The sequence below is a fragment of the Asparagus officinalis genome, chromosome 4, assembly GCF_001876935.1.
Source record: "Asparagus officinalis chromosome 4, Aspof.V1, whole genome shotgun sequence".
Taxonomy (NCBI): Eukaryota; Viridiplantae; Streptophyta; class Magnoliopsida; order Asparagales; family Asparagaceae; genus Asparagus; species Asparagus officinalis.
Genome location: NC_033797.1, coordinates 120,604,882 through 120,626,716, shown reverse-complemented (window position 1 = coordinate 120,626,716; position 21,835 = coordinate 120,604,882). Strand labels below are relative to the sequence as shown.

The 21,835-nt window shown below is 34.6% G+C and overlaps 1 protein-coding gene and 1 long non-coding RNA gene across 3 annotated transcripts in view; both read left to right on the top strand.

Annotated features, from left to right (window-relative positions):
• On the top strand, positions 11,742-12,302 carry LOC109838033. The gene is made up of 3 exons (XR_002246548.1): positions 11,742-11,828; positions 11,966-12,031; positions 12,209-12,302. It is a non-coding gene; the product is annotated as an uncharacterized LOC109838033 (long non-coding RNA).
• LOC109838032 (probable magnesium transporter NIPA4) overlaps positions 12,476-21,835 on the top strand; it is a 13,465-nt gene continuing 4,105 nt past the window's right edge. The window contains exons 1-7 of one of the 2 annotated variants that reach the window (XM_020406456.1): positions 12,476-12,545; positions 16,351-16,407; positions 18,166-18,256; positions 18,336-18,496; positions 18,615-18,742; positions 18,843-18,980; positions 21,012-21,104. In XM_020406456.1, coding sequence (XP_020262045.1) covers positions 12,530-12,545; positions 16,351-16,407; positions 18,166-18,256; positions 18,336-18,496; positions 18,615-18,742; positions 18,843-18,980; positions 21,012-21,104 — 684 coding nt within the window. In that variant the 5' untranslated portion in view covers positions 12,476-12,529. Of the gene's footprint in view, positions 12,546-13,220; positions 13,405-16,350; positions 16,408-18,165; positions 18,257-18,335; positions 18,497-18,614; positions 18,743-18,842; positions 18,981-21,011; positions 21,105-21,835 lie in introns of those variants that run through there. The other variant, XM_020406455.1, reaches the window with a different exon arrangement.

The following is a 21,835-nucleotide window of genomic DNA, read 5'->3' as shown; positions in this document are numbered from 1 at the left end:
TAAAATCACGCTGGATGCAAAGAGATGCATCATATTATCTTTATGATGGCGAAAAACTCAGCTACACGATTGAGAAATCTGCATTTGATGCAATTAGACAAAGAAAAATGATTTAAGGATCCAAAATATGGGACTAAGGGAGGGGACAGGTGATGTTTCCCCTCCCTATTGCATAATGAGTTGGCATGGCCAACTCATAATGCAATAGGGAGGGGACATCTCACATGTCCCCTCCCTTGGTCCCATATTTTGGGTCTCCGTAGCAGCACTCTTAAACAAAACACGACTGATGTAGATTCAATGCAAATCTTACCTACTTCCAACCTGAATTCCATCTTAGCTTAGGAGTACAGACTACTATTATGCATACAAGCTAGATTTCACATTTACGCTAACTAGACCACTTCGTGGTAGAATGTTGACTGGGTCAACTAGGTATGCAGTTTAACTCAAAAAAGTGAGAGATTTCCATTTATAGTCTATCACTCCATCATTGCACATAGACCTGACCTAAAAGCTTGAATACAAATATATGAGTCTATAGTAATCGGGCTCAACATGTTAGTTAATGTGCCTTAACTTGGACCCGTTCCTATGACAGTCTGTCTAATTGAAGATAATTGGTTTGAATCATATCACATTCTTAACATAATATGTTAGGAGATATCAATTAAGTACTAAGCCTCCCTAATTATCATATAGCTACCTAACCTTCACATACATTAGTTGTACCATTATACACCAATGAGGTACCACGTGGTCTAACTTGCTGCCTAAATGAACACATTACTGCTAAGCACATACGTTAAAGGCCAAATATAAACCATAACAACCTTAGCCTTCAGGATGGTGACACGTGTAGAAGCTAATTTGTCCTAGATAGTCAATATAAATACCCCTCTTATCTCAGCTAACAAAACAAATTGGATCTTGACCGAGGCTCACAGCCGTGCATGGGTTAATGATCATCTTCCTCTAAAACCCAAGCCTAAATACCTATTATTTTAATCTATTTTTGCAAGAGCCTTACTTAGACATCGAAGAGGTGTTGGTTGGTCGCCCGCCATTGCCAATTTGATACTTTTTCTGTATAGCCAGCAATTGTTGGGTCCTTTTGTTTTGATGATGTTTAACAAACAATTTACCACTAATGTGTTGTTTGTCTAGTGTTTGTATTTTGTATTTATTCTAGGCAAACAATACGTTGGAGGATGGATGGAATCGAGCATTCACGATCATATCCAATGGAGGTTGGCAGAATAGTGGTGTGAAGCAATGCAATTCATGTTGAAGATCCAAGTTCAAGCTTCATCCGCAAGTTTACCAAGAGAGTTTATTGAAGATCAAGATCATCGCTTGGTATATTAGTTTAGGTTTTATATTATGTGTGTTAAATACTTCAAGCTCAATCATATACACACATACACATTTTGTTTATATATATATATATATATTATATATATATATATATATAAGTTTATATACGCAAGTTTTGGTTTTATGGTTTTCAAATTTAAATATGAAACAAATACTTATTTATATACATACATACATGTTTCATAGTTATCATGTTTGGTTTTAATAAACAATGTGTTTTGCCACATATACATGAAAATGAACAACACATATACATATATATATATATATTTCATGATTATATGTGAAAATAGTGTATTCTAGTTTATAGACTTAACAATCATAATATACATCTTCTATTAAGTCTATAAATTAGTTTATGAAGTTTCAAAACATGGTGTAGTCAAAATGTCAAAACAAGTATGTTTACGTTTTCATGTTTTGGACTATTTTCTAAAATAAAGAGATTTCTCATTTGGGAGGTGATTTTTGAAAACCAGTTTTTGTAGAATATGTATTATCATGTCTATAATCATTTCCCAAAGTTTTACATTTTTTTGAATTTGTTTGCTATTTTTAAAAGTAGTTTAAAAATCAGATTTTCTGTTTCAGTCAGGCTGAAAACCTGTTATCAGTCGACTGGTCAGTCGACTGAAGAAAGTGCCTGCAATTCAAAAAAGTTTCTGTTTTATTTTGGTCGACTGACTAGTCGACTGATAAGGTTATCAGTCGACTGATAAGCTCCATCAGTCGACTGATGAGCTGGAAAACGCTTTTAACGATAAGCTCATCAGTCGACTGATGCATCCCGTTAATCGACTGACCAGCTCCAACGGCTATATTTCCAGCCTTTGTTATTTTATTATTTTTGCTGGTTTTGCTTGGATTTTGTGCCTTGGTTTTTCTTCCTATATAAACCCCTATTGTTCTCATCAGAATTAAGTTTTTTCAAGAGGGTTTAAAGAGGAGTTTAAAGAGTATTAAAGTTTGTTTAAGTTTCTAAGTTTGAGTTTACAAAGAGGAGGCTTGCATTTTCAATTGAGGAATTCATCCTCAATCTTCTTCAACATCTTTGTGTTTATAGAAAAGTTTTTTCTAACTCTTTTCTCTAGCAATTTAATTATTAATTTTTATATTCTTATTATTGCTAGTTTGCTAATTGAGTTAGATTTTATTTATACTCATTTTATCACACACATCCTATTTGAGCTTGTAGGATTTCATACATCATATATTGGGTTGTGAGATTGTGATTTGTGAGATTGAGCTTACATTGAGTTCTCACCTATTGTAGAGAACATTTTATTGTTGTTGAGCCAAATTGTGAGATACACTTTGTAATACACTTGTACACCGAGAAAAGTGTGTGGTGAGAGACGGGGTCGTCCCAAGAGGAGTGGGGTAGGTGGTAATGTCTAGAGGTAGGTTGTAACTCCTAACACTTGAAAGAGACACGGGCTAGAGACCAACACTTAGAGGGTGTAAAGTGTGATTGCAAGAGTGTGAGATTGTAAAGTTTTCGGTGAACTAGAAAACCGAGTGTGAGGTGTAAACGTTATTCGGGTGAACGTAGAAAATCCGGTTGTGATAGTGGAGATCTTCTTGAGGTGAGGAGCAGAGACGTAGGCCGTGGGGATCAAACTCCGTGAACATATCGTTTGTTTGTGATTGCATTGGCGCACTTTTACATTCGTGTTTATTATTTTTATGTTCGTATCTTATATCGTCTTTGTCTATTGCTTATTGTTTATATTCCTACTATCTTGTTTGTGTTCATATTGCCCTTGGTTTATTATCCTTACACATATATTGTTCATATCTCTTGTGCTAAGATATATTTGTTAGTAAAGTTTTAAATTGGCATAAATCAGATTAGATTAGCATAAACCCTATTCACCCCCTCTAGGGTTCTTTCCTAGTGGCATTAGGGTGCTTTCAGCAATCTCAAGTAGATCTTAACACCACAATCCTCTCTAACCAAAATCCTCTCAAGCTACCTAAGTTGATCAAGGGGCCCTCTTCAACAAGTTCAATCTTACAGACACAATCTAGCATGTTTTCCCTAGCATAGTCTTAGGAACATTTCAAGCCTCCTTTTGTCTAAGTGATTTTCTAATACCTAAAAGAATCCATTTATTTTTATTCTAGAAAACCTCCTAGCATTTGTTCTTGAAATTGTACATGACAACTTCATTATGTTATTACCCATAGAAACTTGTGGAAATTCACAAATTAATTCTTCCAGCTTCTTGAGTGTAGTGTCTCTTATATTTATCCTTATTGTCCTCAAATTTCCACACTTAATTTTTTTCCTACCAATTCTAGATATATTCCTCCAATTTTCATTGTACTTTAATATAATTTCCACAATACCCTTTTCCATTAAGAATCAACAAATTAAACCTACATGTAATGATCAAAATCCAATTTAAAATGCCATGGATACACATAAAAATGACAATAAGTAACGAGCATAAATGACAAAGATTTCATAGATATTAAGAAAATAAATCTAATTAAAATCCTAATGAACAAGATGATCACAAGAACAAACATATAGTGCAAATTAGGCCTAAATTTAGGGCTAAATTGATCACTAAATAAAATTTAGGGATGAACTCTATACTCATTACGAAGCCCTTGATCTTTTAACCATAAAAATAACATTAAAAACCCTCAAATGATTATGACTAGAAAAAAAAAACAAAACTAAAGGAAATATTTTACCTCCATAATTTCTTAAATACTACTACGTAACGGCCAAGTCTTGTGTTGATTCTTCGCCTTCAATCTGTAACAAGGACACTGTTATAAATAGCGGCAAATAGCACCGCAATAGCGTCACTTATAGCATTAGCGGCCTTCAACAACGATATCACCCAATAACGGTGATATATTGCAGAATATGCGCTTTTCACTCACCAAAGCAGTCAATAGCACTCCATAGCAGTGAAAAACTGGCGATTGCAGATAAAATCTGCTTTGACCGCTATTTAAGAACAATTTCAGGTTCATTTTTCTAATTATACCCGACCAACACCTGCAAGACTGATGTTTTAAGTTATTACTTATCGTGGTTTTTTTCTCTTGAGTCTGCCCCTCGCGATCCAACTCTAAAACAAACCCTAGCTCCCGAAAAGGTCGTTGCCTTCTGCCGCATCCTGCCGCCTCCCGCCACCTCTCATGACTTTTAGCATCTCCCTACTGCCTCCCACCACCTCCCAAACCCTCCAACATCTCCCTCAACACCTCCTCTCATCACCATAGCGCCTCCTCTCATCATGAGCTCCTGCTATTGCAGTCCTCTTGCTGGTCACCTCATCTTCTTGAAGGCAACGACTCTTGGTCTCCTCCTCTAGTCCTCTTCGATATTATATGATAGTTACATGACTATTTTATGCTTAGGATCTCTTCAAATTATTAGATATGTATTTTTAGATTTTCTAAAATTTTCTTTAATTTTTTTAAATATCAGTACATATTTAAATTAGACGACTTTTTGACTTTGCGCTTTTTGCCACAATAGCCCCAAATAATATTAACAATAAACGTTATCCGCTATCGATAACATTGAGCAAGGGATTAGACTTGATTTATGTGTGATTTTGGGCGAATTTAGGGGGTGATTTTAGAAAGAGGGAGAAAACTCCGTTTGTCAAGAGCAAAGACAAAATTTTGGGTGGGGGGGGCACTTGGGTAGGATGAATTACACTAGATGGGTATTTTGGTAATCCCTTGTCTATGTTTAGCGTTAATCCAACCATGATATAGGATTGGTAAATCTAACAGGAGGACCAATATCAACATATCAAGCCAATTTGGTGGATTAATTATAAAGATACGGAGGACTAATACCAAAATACTACCAGCGTAAGGTATTAAATCTAAATGAGGAGGCTGCTCTTCAGAAACGAGAGGCAGAAAAATCGTAGCGGTTAAAAAGACCAAAAATACCTAATCATAGTATTTAACCACGTGCATTACACGTGCATAAAATCTAGTCATTCTCCCTTTAAAAGAGAGAGTACTAGAAAAACTTTCTCTACCCTAAAATGTCCTTCATCTTTCATATATTTAACAAAGTTACCCTTTCTTTTTGTTTCTCAGAAATCAGAATATTTATAGCCCTAAACCTTCGTTTCTTTCCGCCTCCGTTCCATTGGTTACGATTTCCCCCCGGCAATGCAGTTCCACTCTCTCTACCTCATCAATTAGCGGTTATCAAATCGTAAAGATGCTTATTATCACGAAGCTTATTATTATCCTCATCATCACCAAGACTTCTCTGCCATCTTCTCCTCAAATATCAGATTTTAGGCATCAGGAAGGATTGGGAATTGAGCAAATTGAACATGCTTTTTATAAGAGAAAAATTTCGGGTATTACTTCATCAATTTTTTATTTTTAATTTTGATTTTGAAACTTCTTACTTTGTGCGATATCTTTCTTAATTCTTGAATTTCAAATAAAAGTAGGTATGATGTTTGGATATGTGAATTAATTTCATTCCACAATTTTCGTATTTTTAGGAGGATTAGGGTTAGGTTTGGCGATTAGGGTTTGGGATTGGGAGGAGCTAGAGCCATCGAGGAGGAGACATTTTTTTCTTTTTTCTTCTCTGTTACTTGATTTTAATGGCGATCGTGGGAATGACGATGTGTCGAGGTTTTAACGATTGGTGAGGCGGAGGGTGGACTCTGGTTGTGACTGTTTCGTCAGGATTTGTCAATGTTGAACTTTTTGGTATTACTTCATTAATTTCTAATTTTTAATTTTGATTTTGAAACTTCTTAGTTTATGCGATATCTTTCTTAATTCTTAGATTTTAAATAAAAGTAGGTATGATGTTTGGATATGTGAATTAATTTCATTCTGCAATTTTCACATTTTGGAATTACGCCTAACACCAAAGTAAATGTTTTCACTGAAGTAATTTAGGTTATATGCTTTACACTTTAGTTTATTTTCTTGCACTGTAATTAGTTTTTTTGGCAATTGATATTTTTCTAATTTTTCATTTTTATGAATTATTTACAGGATTAAGGATTTGGAGGTTGCTGATTCTCCCATCTATCAAGGTAAATATTAATACTTTATATAAATTTAATTTGGTTTATTTGATTATGTATTTTATATGATTGAATTGAAATAGAAAACAGATACTTTTTTTACTATGCATGCTTTTATTTTTTTTATTTTTTTTCGTAGACTGAAGCACATTAAAAAGCTTACTATGATATTTGGATATGTGAATTTTTTAGATTTTAGATAAAAGTAGGTATCATATTTGGATATATGAATGCTCTTAGATTTTAAATAAAATTAGGTATGATATTTAGAGATGTGAATGACTTTCATTCTAAAATTTTTGCATAGAGCACCACTACTTATCAAATTTTAATTAATATTTTCTTGAATTTGTTTGGTGATTCATGATGACCAAGAGTGATTAGAGGAAGAAAAAAGAAAAACCACACAACCTAATGTTTACCGCCTCTTAGAATGCTTTTGATGCTTGCACTTTGTATGGTTGAGTGCTTCTGTAGCTTGTTATCACCCAATATACTGTTCTAGTAGAGCTTTCTATGTTCATGAATCATGTACCATGCACTTTGCACCTTAGAACAGTTAATATGCTTGCACTTTCTAAAGTTTGAGTACTTTTTAGCTCATCAAATTACTAATTTGGAACATTTATTAAGCGGTTTGAATTCAAACTCCTAATCCATTATTATTCATATTCTCATGCAAACTTAGCATCTTTATCTATGTTTTTGGTTGCATTTTTGAAGTATTCATAACGCCAAACTAATTTTAGTTCTACGCATTAGAATTTATTTTCTTTTCTTGCACTGTAATTAGTTTTGATGGTAATTGATATTATTCTAATTTTTTCTTTTTCATGTAGTGTTTATAGGTTCAAGGATTTGACGATTGTGGGAGAACCCATTTATCAAGGTAAATCTTTATATTTGATATTACCTTGTTTTGGGTTATTGATTATTATTTTATTGGATTGAATGAAATAGAAATTGAATCCTTTTTTTTAATCATGCATGCTTTTATTTGGTTTCTGTTTTTGTGTAGACAAAACCAAACCTATATTCAGTCAAAGCTCTTTAAGCTTATGGCATAATATTTAAATCACGTAATCTGTGGCTTTACACTTGAGAAAATGTTTTATCATGGTGCTCTTTGTTCGGTGTCTAATATCTACTTAATCTTATCAAGTTTAGTAGTTGCCTGGTTGCTTGAATAAATTTCCTTTTTGAATGAATAAAAAAGAAAGAAAAGATGAGTCTCTTATAGTTTGGTTCTATGCTCTTTATTTTGCACGTGATTATAGTTAATCATTTGCATATAGAGCACAAATATAAAGGGTTAATTGCGAACATAACCCTTGCAGTATCACTCAATTGTAAAGAGACTCCTGTAGTTTTGTCTGTTGTAACCAGATCCCTTGTAGTTCTACTTGATGCAAATAGACCCCTTAGTGAAATTCTTTTTACTCTTCAAATCGCTAACAATGTTTGAGGAGGTGGATAGATCTCGTAATTTTTTTCAATTTTAAAAGAATCGAAAAAGGTCACTAAAGAGTGTATCGCACTTAGCCAATATTACAAGGGGTCTATTCACAATAGTAACAACTTACACACCCCCCACTATATATATATATAATATACTATAATATATAACTATTATATATAGTATTATATATATATATATATCATATATATATATCATATGAATATAATATATTAAATATTATAGAGAGAGAGAGAGAGAGAGAAGAGAGAAATGTGGAGAACCTTGATACCCAAGTTTCTATCAATTGAACTTGGTAGTAAGGTGGCCCAAATCTCACCCCTACATCATGCCTCAAGAGAGGGCATGCAATCACTATTCTACACTACTTCCATTTAACAAAAGGCCTGCTATCTTCGAGATGATGTAGGGGTGAGTTTGGCCACCCTCATTACCAAGTTCAAGTGAAAGAAACTTGTAGATAAGGGTTCTCCAAATATTTCTCAATATATATATATAATAGTATAGTATAGTACTAGCTACTAATCATAATACTAGTATATATAAGTATATATATAGTATATATATATATATATACTACTCATAATATATATATAGTATAGTAAATATATAGGATATAATATAACCTATAGTATATATAACTGATACTATAATACTATATATATTATGGTTTGTGTTCCTAGGGAAGCATATTACCTCCTTGTAATAAAGATGAAAGTAAAAGAAACATTAGTAGGTCATACATAACCTAATACATATAAGTTTGCTATAACCGTACATTACATTGACAATACTAGTTTTTGGTGCCATGGTTTGGTTATCTCGCCATACTTTCATTAAATTAATCCCAGAAAGGTATGTATCTAATGAAATTATAAGCCACATTAAAGCTTGCTCATTGGATAATAAATTATCACCAAAATCTTTATATATGGAGCAACTTCATTGAACTTGGTACCAAGTTTCTTCATTAAAGCTTGCTCATTGGATAACAATTCAAGAAATTCCATGCATATCTATGCTTGGATGCATCCTCTTTTTGTGGTTTCATTGGTTGCAGCGCAAGCACACTTTTTCAAGTTCAAAAAGGCTTTGTCATCTAATTTAAATTGATCATGCTCTTTCGATCAAAAAACTCCGTGTTAGTTGCATTCCTTTATGATCATTTCCTCTTTTTATTTTCATTTAGATACTCTTGTTTTTTCTTTCAACTGCTAGGTGTGCAAATTAAAACTATGAGATTTCAAGGGTGCCCTGTTGGATGCTGAATTTGTTGTGCGCGGCGGAAGCTTTCTAGGGCAACACGAACAATAACTTGAACTAAACCACAAACAATATGCAAATCACAATCACAGCAAGAACAAGAATTTACGTGGTTCGACAAGTTGCCTACGTCCACGGGGCAAGGAGGGGGGAGTTCTTTCTACTAGAAATCAAGAGAATACAAATAGGGTTACAAATCTCTCAGACCAAACCCTAAAACAAAGCTCTAGATCTCTCAAAGCTCTCTCACAATTGGATGAAATGATTCTCTCTCTTTGGCTGCTCAAATTCGTCCAACCTCTACCCTAAACAAACAGGTTTAGGTATATATAGAACTTACAAAACGAATTGGGTCGAAAACCTGAAAGCCCAGCCCAAAACAGCGTCGGTCGATCGGACCGGTCGACCGCGATCAATTCCGGTCGACCGGCCCGGTCGATCGACAACCTCTCAGTAGAAAACCCAAACTCCAGAGAACCGTCGGTCGACCGCACCGGTCGACCGAATCGACCGGACCGGTCGACCGCGATCAATTCCGGTCGACCGGCCCGGTCGACCGACCAGCTCTCAGTAGAAAACCCAAACTCCAGAGAACCGTCGGTCGACCGGGCCGGTCGACCGATCTCCTTGTGCACGAATGCGGTCGACCGGACCGGTCGACCGCCGCCTGGTTTGCCTGATTCTTCTGAGTTTCTGTAATTTCTTCAGAATTTGCATTGTGAGAAAGAGACGGGTATGACAAAGCATACTTTTGTCAGGGTCAGGTTAGTGTCCTTATCTTTGCAACCTTTACGTGTTAGTGTACCTACTACCATAACTTCATTACATTCTGAATTTATAATCGTAGGAGGGATTAATCATGTGTTAATAGCATTTTCTTCTTTGAAATTGAATTGTTGCTGGTTCAATAGTCAATTCTAGGCTTCTAGCAAATTATGTTATTAGAGAGATAAAACATTATGGGATGATGGACAAATCTACCAATCATCATTCATCAATGACATGACATAATAACTGTAATTTATTTATAGTTGTAGATTGCTTAATAATAATCATGAATGTTGGATAGCATATTAACATTAATAGGTGTAGTTATGATGAAAATAATATCATATTAACTTGGCGTTTTTATCTTTTATTCAATTTAAAACTTTTTATGTACTTCCTTATCCTTAATTAATCTCTGTTATACTTATCATCATAAATTACTATTATTTATTTAAGAACATATACAATATTTATTTGTTATTTTTTGTCATTCTCCTATCTGTTGTTGTCTTGTTTGTAATTCCTTCCGTTATCCTTGCTATTGAAGATCATGTTATGTGACTTGAAGCATAGTAAGGGGTTGTTCCCACTAATGAGATTATCGCAACTTGAACAAATAACTTGAGTCAGTGTTGCTGGTAGATTTAGAGAATGAATGAGATATTCTTGTTAACTCATGTATAGTGATGCAACTTTCGAGCCAGTTGACTTCTTATGCTGGTAACATGATGGGCGGTAACTAACTTTGACCAGCTCCCTGGTATTTCTATCGATACATATTTCATCATTTGCAGCTATTTTACTGGTAGTTGTAGCTATGGTTGGAAGGATTTATGTTAGTTGATATCTTTACTTATACATGAGAGTCCTGGCAGCTATCATATTGCTTAGGAAAAAAAAATATATATTAGCTATATTATTGTGACTCTCCATGCTTTAGGTCGCTACTTTTTAGCCTTATAAATTTTCTAGGCACAAATAGCACTGAATAATGTGGATGCTGCAGTAGAAAGTTTCAAAAAAGCACTAGAATTGGAGCCAAATGATGGTGAGATCTCTTCATAGATTTTACTTTTTTTTTTATTTCTTGAGCTTGTTTCTACCATACTGATGTGTTGCGATCTCTCTTAAAAATATATGTTTGTTTGAAGGGATAATAAAGGAGGAACTTGATGCTGTGAACAAGAAGGTAAGTGGAATTATGAGGCCGTTTGACTGCATCTTCAATTACTTGAGGATTTTTTATAATATCTGTGTGAGTGGCATACATTTTGTTTACTCTTGCTTGCATAATTTTTTTCTTCAGCTCAATTAGCACTTGTTCATCTTGTTAAACATTAAATTCAGACGTCAGAAAAAATAGACGGAGATATTTATTAGCTATCTAAAATTGGTAGTGATAATAGGATAACAGAGAAAGACGCAAGTGAAGTATTTTCAAAACATCTATATTCCTATTATTAATAAAAAATTATCTAACAAATTTTATGCACGCGCAACAAGTTCTCTATGACTAAATCTTAGCATATATAAAACATGCACAAAAGATTTACAAATAAGATATTGCTTGATTTTAATAAGTAATTTAATAGATCAACGCACATTTAGAAATCATTTGCAAATTATTAGTTTTTAGATGATACTTAATGTAGAGTAATTATTCAAAGCATACATTAAAGATGACACATAAACTAATACCTGAAACATTAAACATCAAACATGTTATTTTCAAACCCATAATTAAGCCAAAGATGCAGTTTACACTCTTGTGTGCTTATAATTGCTTGATTTCTTGAGCCTTACCCTGTTTATTTTACTATACATCACAGGAGCGGTTGAAGAAGCTAAAATCAGAACATGGAAAAGTTCAACTTGGCAACATCACTGTGGATATGGTGCTCATCTCAATAAATTACGGATATGTCAATTTTATGTTTTCCATGTGGCTATGTGGGCAACACACCTATTACTGGCACATAGCCGATAGTGTGTAGATAACGTTAATTGATCTCAAGTCGTTGAATTTTGATAGGTTATAGGTGGAATGAGAGGAATGACTGGATTATTGTGAGAAACATCATTACTTGATCCTGATGATGTGAGTTTGATTGTAATATATGCTATATATGTATTGAAGACAAGTGCACTGTTTTTAAATATTGCCAAAAGAATGAAAATTTGATACAACATCAGCAAAGTTTTAGTGTGCTTCCTTCTATAATGTCTGAGGCTGTTCAAAATACTTAAATAGATGACGCAACATTTATATTTTCAGGGTATTCGTTTTAGGGGGCTTTCTATCCCTGAATGTCAGAACGTATTACCCGCTGCAAGTGGTGGGAAGGAGCCATTGCCCGAGGGTCTTGTGTGGCTTCATGTCAGAACGTATTACCCGCTGCAAGTGGTGGGAAGGAGCCATTGCCCGAGGGTCTTGTGTGGCTTCTTTTGACTGGAAAGGTGATTATTTACTTGCTTCTATTGTAATGAAGAGGACATTTTCATGTATTTTCTCTAATTATTGTCAGTGTTTGTTTGTCATTTTTGGTGTTGTTTTACATGATATCCTATTGTGTTCGGAGAAAGATGCAATAATAGAATGCACCTTAAGCAAGGTAATTTCTCGAATGAATTATATTCATTTACTTATTTATTGTTAATGCTAACTTCCGTAATTACCCCTACCAAGTGTGATTAGCGCAAATAAAACGCATATTAGAAGCTTACGTGTTAAGTGAAAAAAATAACTGGCGGCTGATGTGGTAAATAGAATAAAGGAGTAGGGGTAATTTAGGAAATGAGGTTTTTGTATCTGAATAATAAAGTTATTTAGTTTTAAGTTGCTTTCGTAAATCTTTTGTGTGTGTATTGTGTATGTTGAGATTTAGTCAAAGATAACAGGTTGCATGTGTATCATCACCCAATCAATTACTAAATGTAATTTCATTGTTCAATGTTGAATTTTTAGCTTATGTCTATATGTTTCATCCATTGTTTACATTCAATAATTTAATAACAAATCTTTCTCTAAATAAAATTATAAATTTAAAATAAATAATAAAAAATTTACCACGTGCATCGTCGCACGTAACTTGTAAAATCTAAATGACTAGGCTGGCAGAAAAATCGTAGCGGTTAAAAAGACTAAACTCCCCTGCTATCCATATTCTCTCTCTTGCTGATACTCCCTTTTCCCTCAGCGCTACCTCCTCATTTTCACTCCACCCACTGCCGACAGATCCCCATCGACCCTCAAATCCGATCTCCTTCCAATCCCTAAATATCTAGGGTTTTCGATAATGGCGCCCGATGTTGGGACATCGGGTCACAGTTGGGTCGACGCGTACAAGGGGATGTCCGCCGATAACATCAAGGGTTTGGTCCTCGCGCTGTCTTCGAGCTTCTTCATCGGTGCTAGCTTCATTGTTAAGAAGAAAGGGCTGAAAAGGGCCGGCGCTTCCGGAGTTAGGGCTGGTAATTTCCTTGATTTTCTGCTTGGATTTTGTTTGTTTGCTTTAAAAAAAAAAGTAATTTTGATTCCTTAGTGACAGTATTTAGATGCGTCCATCAGATCTACTGAGCTTGGACGTATACTTGTAGATAGTTTTCTCTGGATTAAGTTATAAATAACAGATTAAAGATGGTCAAGAAATAGAATCTAGATGTTTTTGATGGGGTTATCTGCAAAAAACGTTCCTTTAAGTCGTTAGTCTACTTGCTTAAGGGGTATTACTAAGATGGTTCAACATCGGGCAAGAATTATAATTGCGAGAATGTAAACAGATGAACGTAGATATTAGATGGCTTAATCTTAGGCATTACTATTCCATTGGTAAGTGACTCCATTACCTTTTTTACTTGTTCTGTGTCTGAGAGATTAATCGAATTCATCTTACGTAAGGTTTGAGCTGTACAGAACAGAGTTAGGTAAATGCATACGGGCAAAAGAGATACATATTGAATACTACTGGTGATATTAGACAAGCTAGGGAACAATATTTTTCGTATTTTGTAACAACTGGTTGGGTTGGTTGGGTTGATGATTAACTTAAGCGGTCTTAAAAGTCAGTTTAGAGTTTGTCTGTCATGCAAAGTTAAAACTATTTGATACAGATGTGTAATAACTTCGAATTCTGCAGCCTTTACTTCACATATGTTTCTGTTATTTCTTTTTATTTCACAACCACTGGTTGGTTCGGTCAATGTACTAAATATTAAAAATATCAAAAATATCGGATGACCAAAATCTATATCGTATTGCAGAAATCGGGGATATATCGGATATATGTAAAAAATATCGGGGTGTTATATCGGATGATGTTCATATATGACATAACATTGTAATATGTAATCAAAACATGTTTAGTGTATTCTAAACATAATAAATTGCATCATGAATAATGATATACATTGTCTAGAGACATTAGATACATGTGGAGGTCAGAGAGCGAGGACTTGAACGGAGGAGAGAGAGGAAGACAGTGAGAAGGGAGAGAGAAGTTGAGAGAGAGGAGAGAGGAAGAGGGATAGAGGAGTCTGAGGGGGAGTTGAGAGAGAGCCGAGAGAGAGGATTGGAGAAGAGAAAGAGAGAGTGGAGAGAGAAGAAAGAGATTCGTACCTGAGATCCCTAGCTTTTTTGGGCTGAAGTTCCAAATGAAGATGATGAAGAAATATGAGATTGTAATGATTTAGGGTATTTGGATTTGGGAACTTATTAAGTTTTTGGGTCTAGTGGGAACCAAAACCAAACCCGAACTCAATAACCGTTCTTATTTGGATATTAGCCAATATTGACCGATATTTCCTCAATGAAATATTGGTCAATATTTCCGATAAATCGGAAAAAGTGGTATTTTTTTTATAAATATCGTATTAGAAGAGCATCAAAACTGATATATCGGCCTATATAGCGATATATTGGCCAATATTTAATACATTGGGTTTGGTTGAGATCAAGTGAGGTTAGGGGTAATTTTTAATGTAACAGAAAGCTATAGGCGGACTAGGCGTTTGAGCCGGCGCCTAACGCCTAGATGTCTAGGCGTATGCCTAGGCAGCGCCTAGGCGTTTGGCTTTTTTAATGTTATTTAATTATAATAATTAATAAAAATATGTATTACATTCATATAAATTTGAAACAAAAAAAGATAGCAATCTTAGATCTACAAAAAACCATGCATACTTAAATACTAAATAGCCAAAAATAATAACTAACGAGGTTATAGAAGGCGCTAAGAGGCCTAGGCGTTGGACCAGACGCCTAGAGCGTAGGACGTTTTCTTTTTTTATTTTTTAATCACAATAATTGAGAGTAAATGTCAATGTTATAGAAAGCTTAATTGCTGGACTGGTGTCTAGGCATATTTCTTTCTTTATTTAAGTGGTAGTCAATGAGGTTTTGCTGAAGGTTGGAGGAGGTAGTGGAGGTGTTCATATTTGAAGGTTAAAGGAGTTTGGTGGATGTTGAAGAACGTGGAGGCTGCAACACAGAAAATTACAATCAATACCTAAAAGGTGTAGTACACATAAGTAGATAATGCTCTCCTAAACACTCCCAAAACCTAGTTGGACAACATAGATACTGCCTAGAGGCTAGGTTAGGCTGTCTAGGTACCACCTAGGCCTTGGCGTACGCGTAGGCGGACTAGGTGAAGGCTTTTTTAAAACAGTGGTAATTTCCAAACCTACCAACCATCTATAGATTACTTACATGGTAATTTCAGCATTTCTCAAATCTTGCCCTTGAAATTTGAAATCTTGCTCATCAGCAACCAAGCTTGCTGGAGGAACTCTGATTTCGGGATCACTTTATGTCATTCTTCACTTTGATTCCAAAACTTGATCTATCTGGGTAATGCAATCAGTCTTCCGCAACGCTGTCATAGCCAAAATTTTCTTAGTTAAAATTTCTCAAAATCCAAAATTAGTAAGTAGTCATGAATAGTTTGCTAATTTCTGAGTATATCCTGTATCTGACCTTTCAATATATTGAATCATCTTGCCACGTATATACTGCATAAAGTTACTGACATAGAAAATGGCAACAAATTTCTTTTTGATATGTTTGAAAAAGAAGATGCAGATGGCCTTAAGCTGTGCATTTTTAATGTAGAATGACGAAATTCATAAGGATTAATAGTTAAAGAATCAGACAAGATCCAGCCTGTTCCAAAGTATCTTTGTGCACAGTCTGGACTTATGATTCCATACCTGTCATCCGTACACAAGCAGAAATCAACCTGCTTCGTAAATGCATGAAAAATCTCACAATACTTTTTGGTATGGCCTATGTTACCTAGGCTTATGCATTTGCTCTTATACTTAAAGTAGTTCTAATTTTTATGTTTTGCATTCCTGGAGTTTCTGTCTGTTCTCTTTAGATGCCTATGTTGATATCTTTTTTTTTTTAACTCGCGACAGGAGTTGGTGGCTATTCTTACTTGTATGAGCCGCTCTGGTGGGCAGGGATGATAACAAGTAAGACCTCTTGATCTTTTTGATTATTGCATATCCATTCATATTATACTGCATCAACATTATATCTCGAGCTGTTTGCTTGCCATCAATTGGAGAACCCTTAGTGTATTTTATGCTTCTTTTAGATAAGAAAGAACTTGTAGGTAGAATTGAAACTTCATAGTCTAGATGCCACAGGCTACTGCAGGAGAGTCATTTGGTATTGAGGAACCAACTTGATCATTCATCCACATCTATAACTAATTTAAACTGTATCTTTCTCCAAGAAGCTTGAATGCCAGCATGTTTAAGTCATCTATTTATGAAGTTCGTACATCGATGTGTCACTTTCAAGATGTACAGAACACCTGCACATGCTAATGTTGTGATTTATGGACCACAAGTCATAATTTTTGTGAAGGCTTTAGTTTATTTTTATTTTTATTTTTTTCATTTTTTTATTTTTTTACTTGACAACTTGACAACTTTAGAAGACAATCTTTATACTAAGTCTGATTAGTGGTGATATCTTCTAGACTGACAAAGTGCGAAGATTATTTAGCAGTGTCACTTCTTTGTTTCTTTCTCAATGACTACTTGTGGTAATGTTAGGTTGCCTGATATATTTTCGTTCAAGTAGAGGCAATGTGGTCTTCATAATTTTGGAGTTTTTTCTTGGATAAATAAAGCTTAGTTTGTCACTTTGTAAAGTTTATAAGAAACCAGTGGGACCACAACGACAAAAAAAAAACAACAACAATAAAGCTTTTGTCCAAATACTGGGGCCTGCTTTCTTTCCTCCAGTTCAGCTTTGTTGTACATCACACCTTGGTTTAACTAGCAATGTCCAAATATTTTAGGCCATAAGTGGAAGTTTTCTTTTGTCAAGACACATACAGAAACCTGCATACATATATACCTGTAGGCACCCAAATATAAATTGCTTCAGGTTATTTTCTTTTTGGCATATCCTTGTACTAGTTAATGTTTCACCTATGACCCTATTCCTCTTATATGATGCACTCATCCCCTCCCATGGACGTGAAAAAAGCTCCTCTCTTTCAATTCTCATCCTCAGCTGAAGCTACTTCAACTTCTCATGAAACAATTGTCCTTACACTAGCTTTATCAACTTCCTAATAACTAAGACTCATTTCTTATACTATCTTGTTGAATATTTCTGCTCACCTCAACATTCTTATATATGTTGATTCGGCTTCTATCATTATTTTGGGAATACTACTTCTGCTCAACATGTTGATTCATAAATCATGGCTAATTGTTTTTTAAACTTTTTTTGAATGTTGCCCCTCACCTTCATTTGTATTCTAGATAAAAACCGTAGAATATCTTCTCTATTTTAGTAGTTCTGTTTTAATTTTTATGAACAATATCATCGCAACAGATGAATGAACTTGTCTAATCAAATTTATCAATTTTGTGTATTTCAATACGAAGGATTGTGCTTCTTTGAAAATCACATTTCATATGTTTGGTTTTTGTCATCTTAAATGTTGTACTGTAGATTCTAAAGCTATCTTGCCACATCTCTACTTTCCTAGTTTAGAAATCATTCCTTCAGTCTTATCAACTAAGAAAACATCATCAGCAAGCCAGCAACAGTACAAGTAACAGCCACTTTCATATCATCTTATTCTGAAGTTTGTGGTATTGCGGAATTCTCCTCTGACACGTTTCACATTTATATTTATGTCTACTTCATAGCTGTGCTACTCACAAATTAGAATACATACTAAAAAATTCATGCTTATGAAACAGTGATTGTGGGAGAAGTTGCTAATTTTGCAGCTTACGCATTTGCTCCTGCTATTCTGGTTACTCCTCTTGGTGCACTAAGCATAATCATCAGGCATGGTCTCATCATACCGTGATATTGAAATTTTAAAGTACTACATGCATAATTTGACACTTGCAATCTCTTATTGCAGTGCTGTACTAGCACATATTATTTTGCGGGAGAAGCTACATATTTTTGGTATCCTTGGTTGTGTTCTATGCGTTGTGGGATCAATTACAATTGTCCTCCATGCCCCCCAGGAGCGTGAGATTGAATCTGTGACAGAAGTCTGGGATTTGGCTACTGAACCAGGTTTGACATTTAAAAAAAAGATACTGGAGGAAACCTCTATAAAGCCTTGGTCTTGTTTTGTATATGACTATGTTCCAAATTACGACATTAATGTTTATTGAAGTGATGTTTGCTGCAGCCTTTCTGTTCTATGCGGCTATAGTAATTGCAGCAGTATTTGTACTTATGTTCTATGTCATGCCTCAGTATGGGCAGACACATATCATGGTGTACATTGGCATCTGTTCTCTTGTGGGTTCTTTATCGGTACGTATCTACGTACCTAAGATCATACATACTTATGTTCACCTGTTATGTTTTCTTGTCAACTTGCTATTTCATATTATCAGAATTAATTCCTACACAGGTAATGGGTGTGAAAGCTCTGGGAATAGCTCTGAAGCTAACATTTTCTGGGATGAATCAGTTAACATATCCACAGACATGGGCTTTCACCATAGTTGTAATTACATGTGTGGTTACTCAAATGAACTATTTGAACAAGGTATGTATATAACTGTACTTTTAGCATAATATTGTTGTTATTGTTTTCTCAATAAATTTTATGCACAACTGATCTAGTTCAATGTTGTAAATTCATTGTCAAATTTCTATTGAGTTACATTCTTTTTCAAGTTATAAATAGTAAAATAGCATTTCATAGTTAAATTTCATTTGAACATTTTAATTACGGTAGTCTTGAGCCCAAGAGAGTAACAGAGGTATTATGAGACCATTTGTAAATGGAAACATTTATTCAGTGGTTCCTCAGTTCCAGGATTTGGAGTCTAATTAGTTTTCAGTGTGATGTAAACAATGGAACTCAATTCCAGGATTTGAAGTCTAATTAGTTTTCAGTGTGATGTAAACAATGGAACAGCTTTGAGTTTATGATCAATATTGTCGAAATGTTGAAGGGCATAAATAAACTATGAATTATCTAGTGTCCATTAAGTTGAACAATTCAGTTGGTTCCTTAGTTGCTTTAGCCCTTATAGGAATTTATAGCCATATGAAGTAAGAACATTGACTAAATTTAAGGTAAATTTATGCATAAAAATGAAGTCTGATGTTATGCAGTCAGGTGTTTGAGTTAATAAAAGATGTAGATCAGCATTTTGAAGGTTTCACTGAATTGTTGGTTTAAATTAGTTGCGGTATTTAAAAGCAGTCAGTACACTGCGTAGGGAGATGGGAGATGTTGCCCCCCAGTTTTGGTCTTAGACATTTATGAAAACAATTAGATCTTCTAGATGAAGGATTATAGGAGTCATCCTTTCAGGAAGAATTTCATATGCATTAATAAACATACATGAACTATATAGCCAGAGTAGTTTTTTACCACTGAGCTTTTATTTTCCCCTTTATCTGACACTTCACGTATAAATACATCTCCACTTCTTCCATATCATAATAAGAAAACAAAGCTTCCAGTTTGTTTTATTAACCTTTATAATTATATGGATCATCAACTCCCCAGAAATGACAGTTGGCATTTGAAACCTCATTGAGGATAATTGCTTTAATAGTAAAAGCAAATGATGTGGAAGAAGTGAGCGATTGATGAGAATTTGCTGTTGGGTGGATTAGGCTTGTTGGCAACTTGCAAAAGAGGGAGAAAGGCGACTGTTTGGGAGGATCTCGGTGGCTGTTTTGCTGGATTGGGCTTTGGGGTGCTCAGAAGCAATAGGAAAAGAGTTTTGGGGAATTCTTATGCTGCTTCAAGTATAGAATCTGGCCTCAAACCAAACTGATATGCAACCCACATACATTCAAATTGACCCCACACCAGTATGCCACTCACATATATTCAATTTGGCCTCACAACAATATGCAACTTACATGCATTTGACCATTGGATTTTCATCATAAATCATATCAATTTCTCTCTACATTAACATCTGAATATTACAAATCTAGTAAGTAGTAGCTAATCCTAAATTAAGGTCAAATATGTCTAATTTAAATGTTCAATATAAACTCAAGATCAAATATGTAATCAAAAAATAAATTCTCCCATTCTAAATGAATTAGGATTCTTCCAATAGTTTACAATTTTGATTTCGTCTCCAATAGTGCTTCTTCAATGAGTCAAGTGGTTAACATGATTAGCACTGAGAAATCTATGATCTGGACCAGGTTTTGTTCTAGGGACTTTGTAGCACACCAAGTTAGTAATACAGGACGTGCAAAGAAATTCTTTTTTATATAATAATTTCCATAAATAATTGAGGAAAGAATTGTGATTTCTGGAAAATTTCATAGTTAAGCATGCTTGAGCAGGAGCACTCCTGGATGAGTGACCTTTTAAGAAGTTCTGGCTCAGGACGTCGTGGTTCATGCAGTGACTAACTGAACTAGTATTTTCACATCAGCCAATTAGTTTCTTGATCTTTCTATTGGAATTTGCTCAATTGTCAAACTACATAAGTTCCATATCAAAGTCATGTTTATATTTCAAATTTCTTTTTTTCTAATATGAATACTCTGTTCCTTTAAATTCAATAGATGATTAGAAGTCATATCCTTTTTGCAGGCCCTTGATACATTCAATATAGCAGTTGTGTCGCCCATATATTACGTGATGTTTACATCACTAACAATTCTGGCTAGCGTTATCATGTTCAAGGTGATATTTCTGTTTTAAGCTGGTGATGACTTATTTTGACTTTGGACATTATTTGAAAATATGTACTTATGCGTAAAATGCATTGGGATCAGTGGTAGCAGTTCCACGCATGAGAATGAGCCTGTAGTCTATGCGGGTTATGTTCTTGATTGATTTCTTGCTTTCCTCAAACCTTTCATTAATAGTGATGCTACCCAGACTTAACCTATATTGTTTCTAATAAATTCCCTAAATCTTGATCTCACCGTCATCACCATCATCATCTGAGAGATGGACGGAAAAAAAAGCTAAGAGTATAAAGTTATTGGCTAGCATGTATACAAAGAAACTAGGGACTCGTCTATATTTTCTAATATTCATTTTTATGTCCATTACAATTAAATTCGGATTATAATAACATTTGAAATTAGAAACCTTCTGGGATCATATTCTGTTGGTGTCATCCATTACCAAAATTTGAGACCTTTTTTTTAAAGATAAGTTGACAATTGATGTATATGTAGCAAGGGCACTTCAGGCACTTCAATGTTGGAGCTGTGTCATATCAGGACATGCATGTTGAACAAAACTGTTGGACATGCCTATTATACACATCTGTTGGGCATGTGCTGGTGTGAATTTTTTAAAATTTACTGTGTCGTGTTGTGTCCATGTTGTCTACCCCATGCTTTCGACAGAAACTTCAAATGTTAAAACATAGAAATACTTTAAAAGGGGAAGGTTTAGGTTAT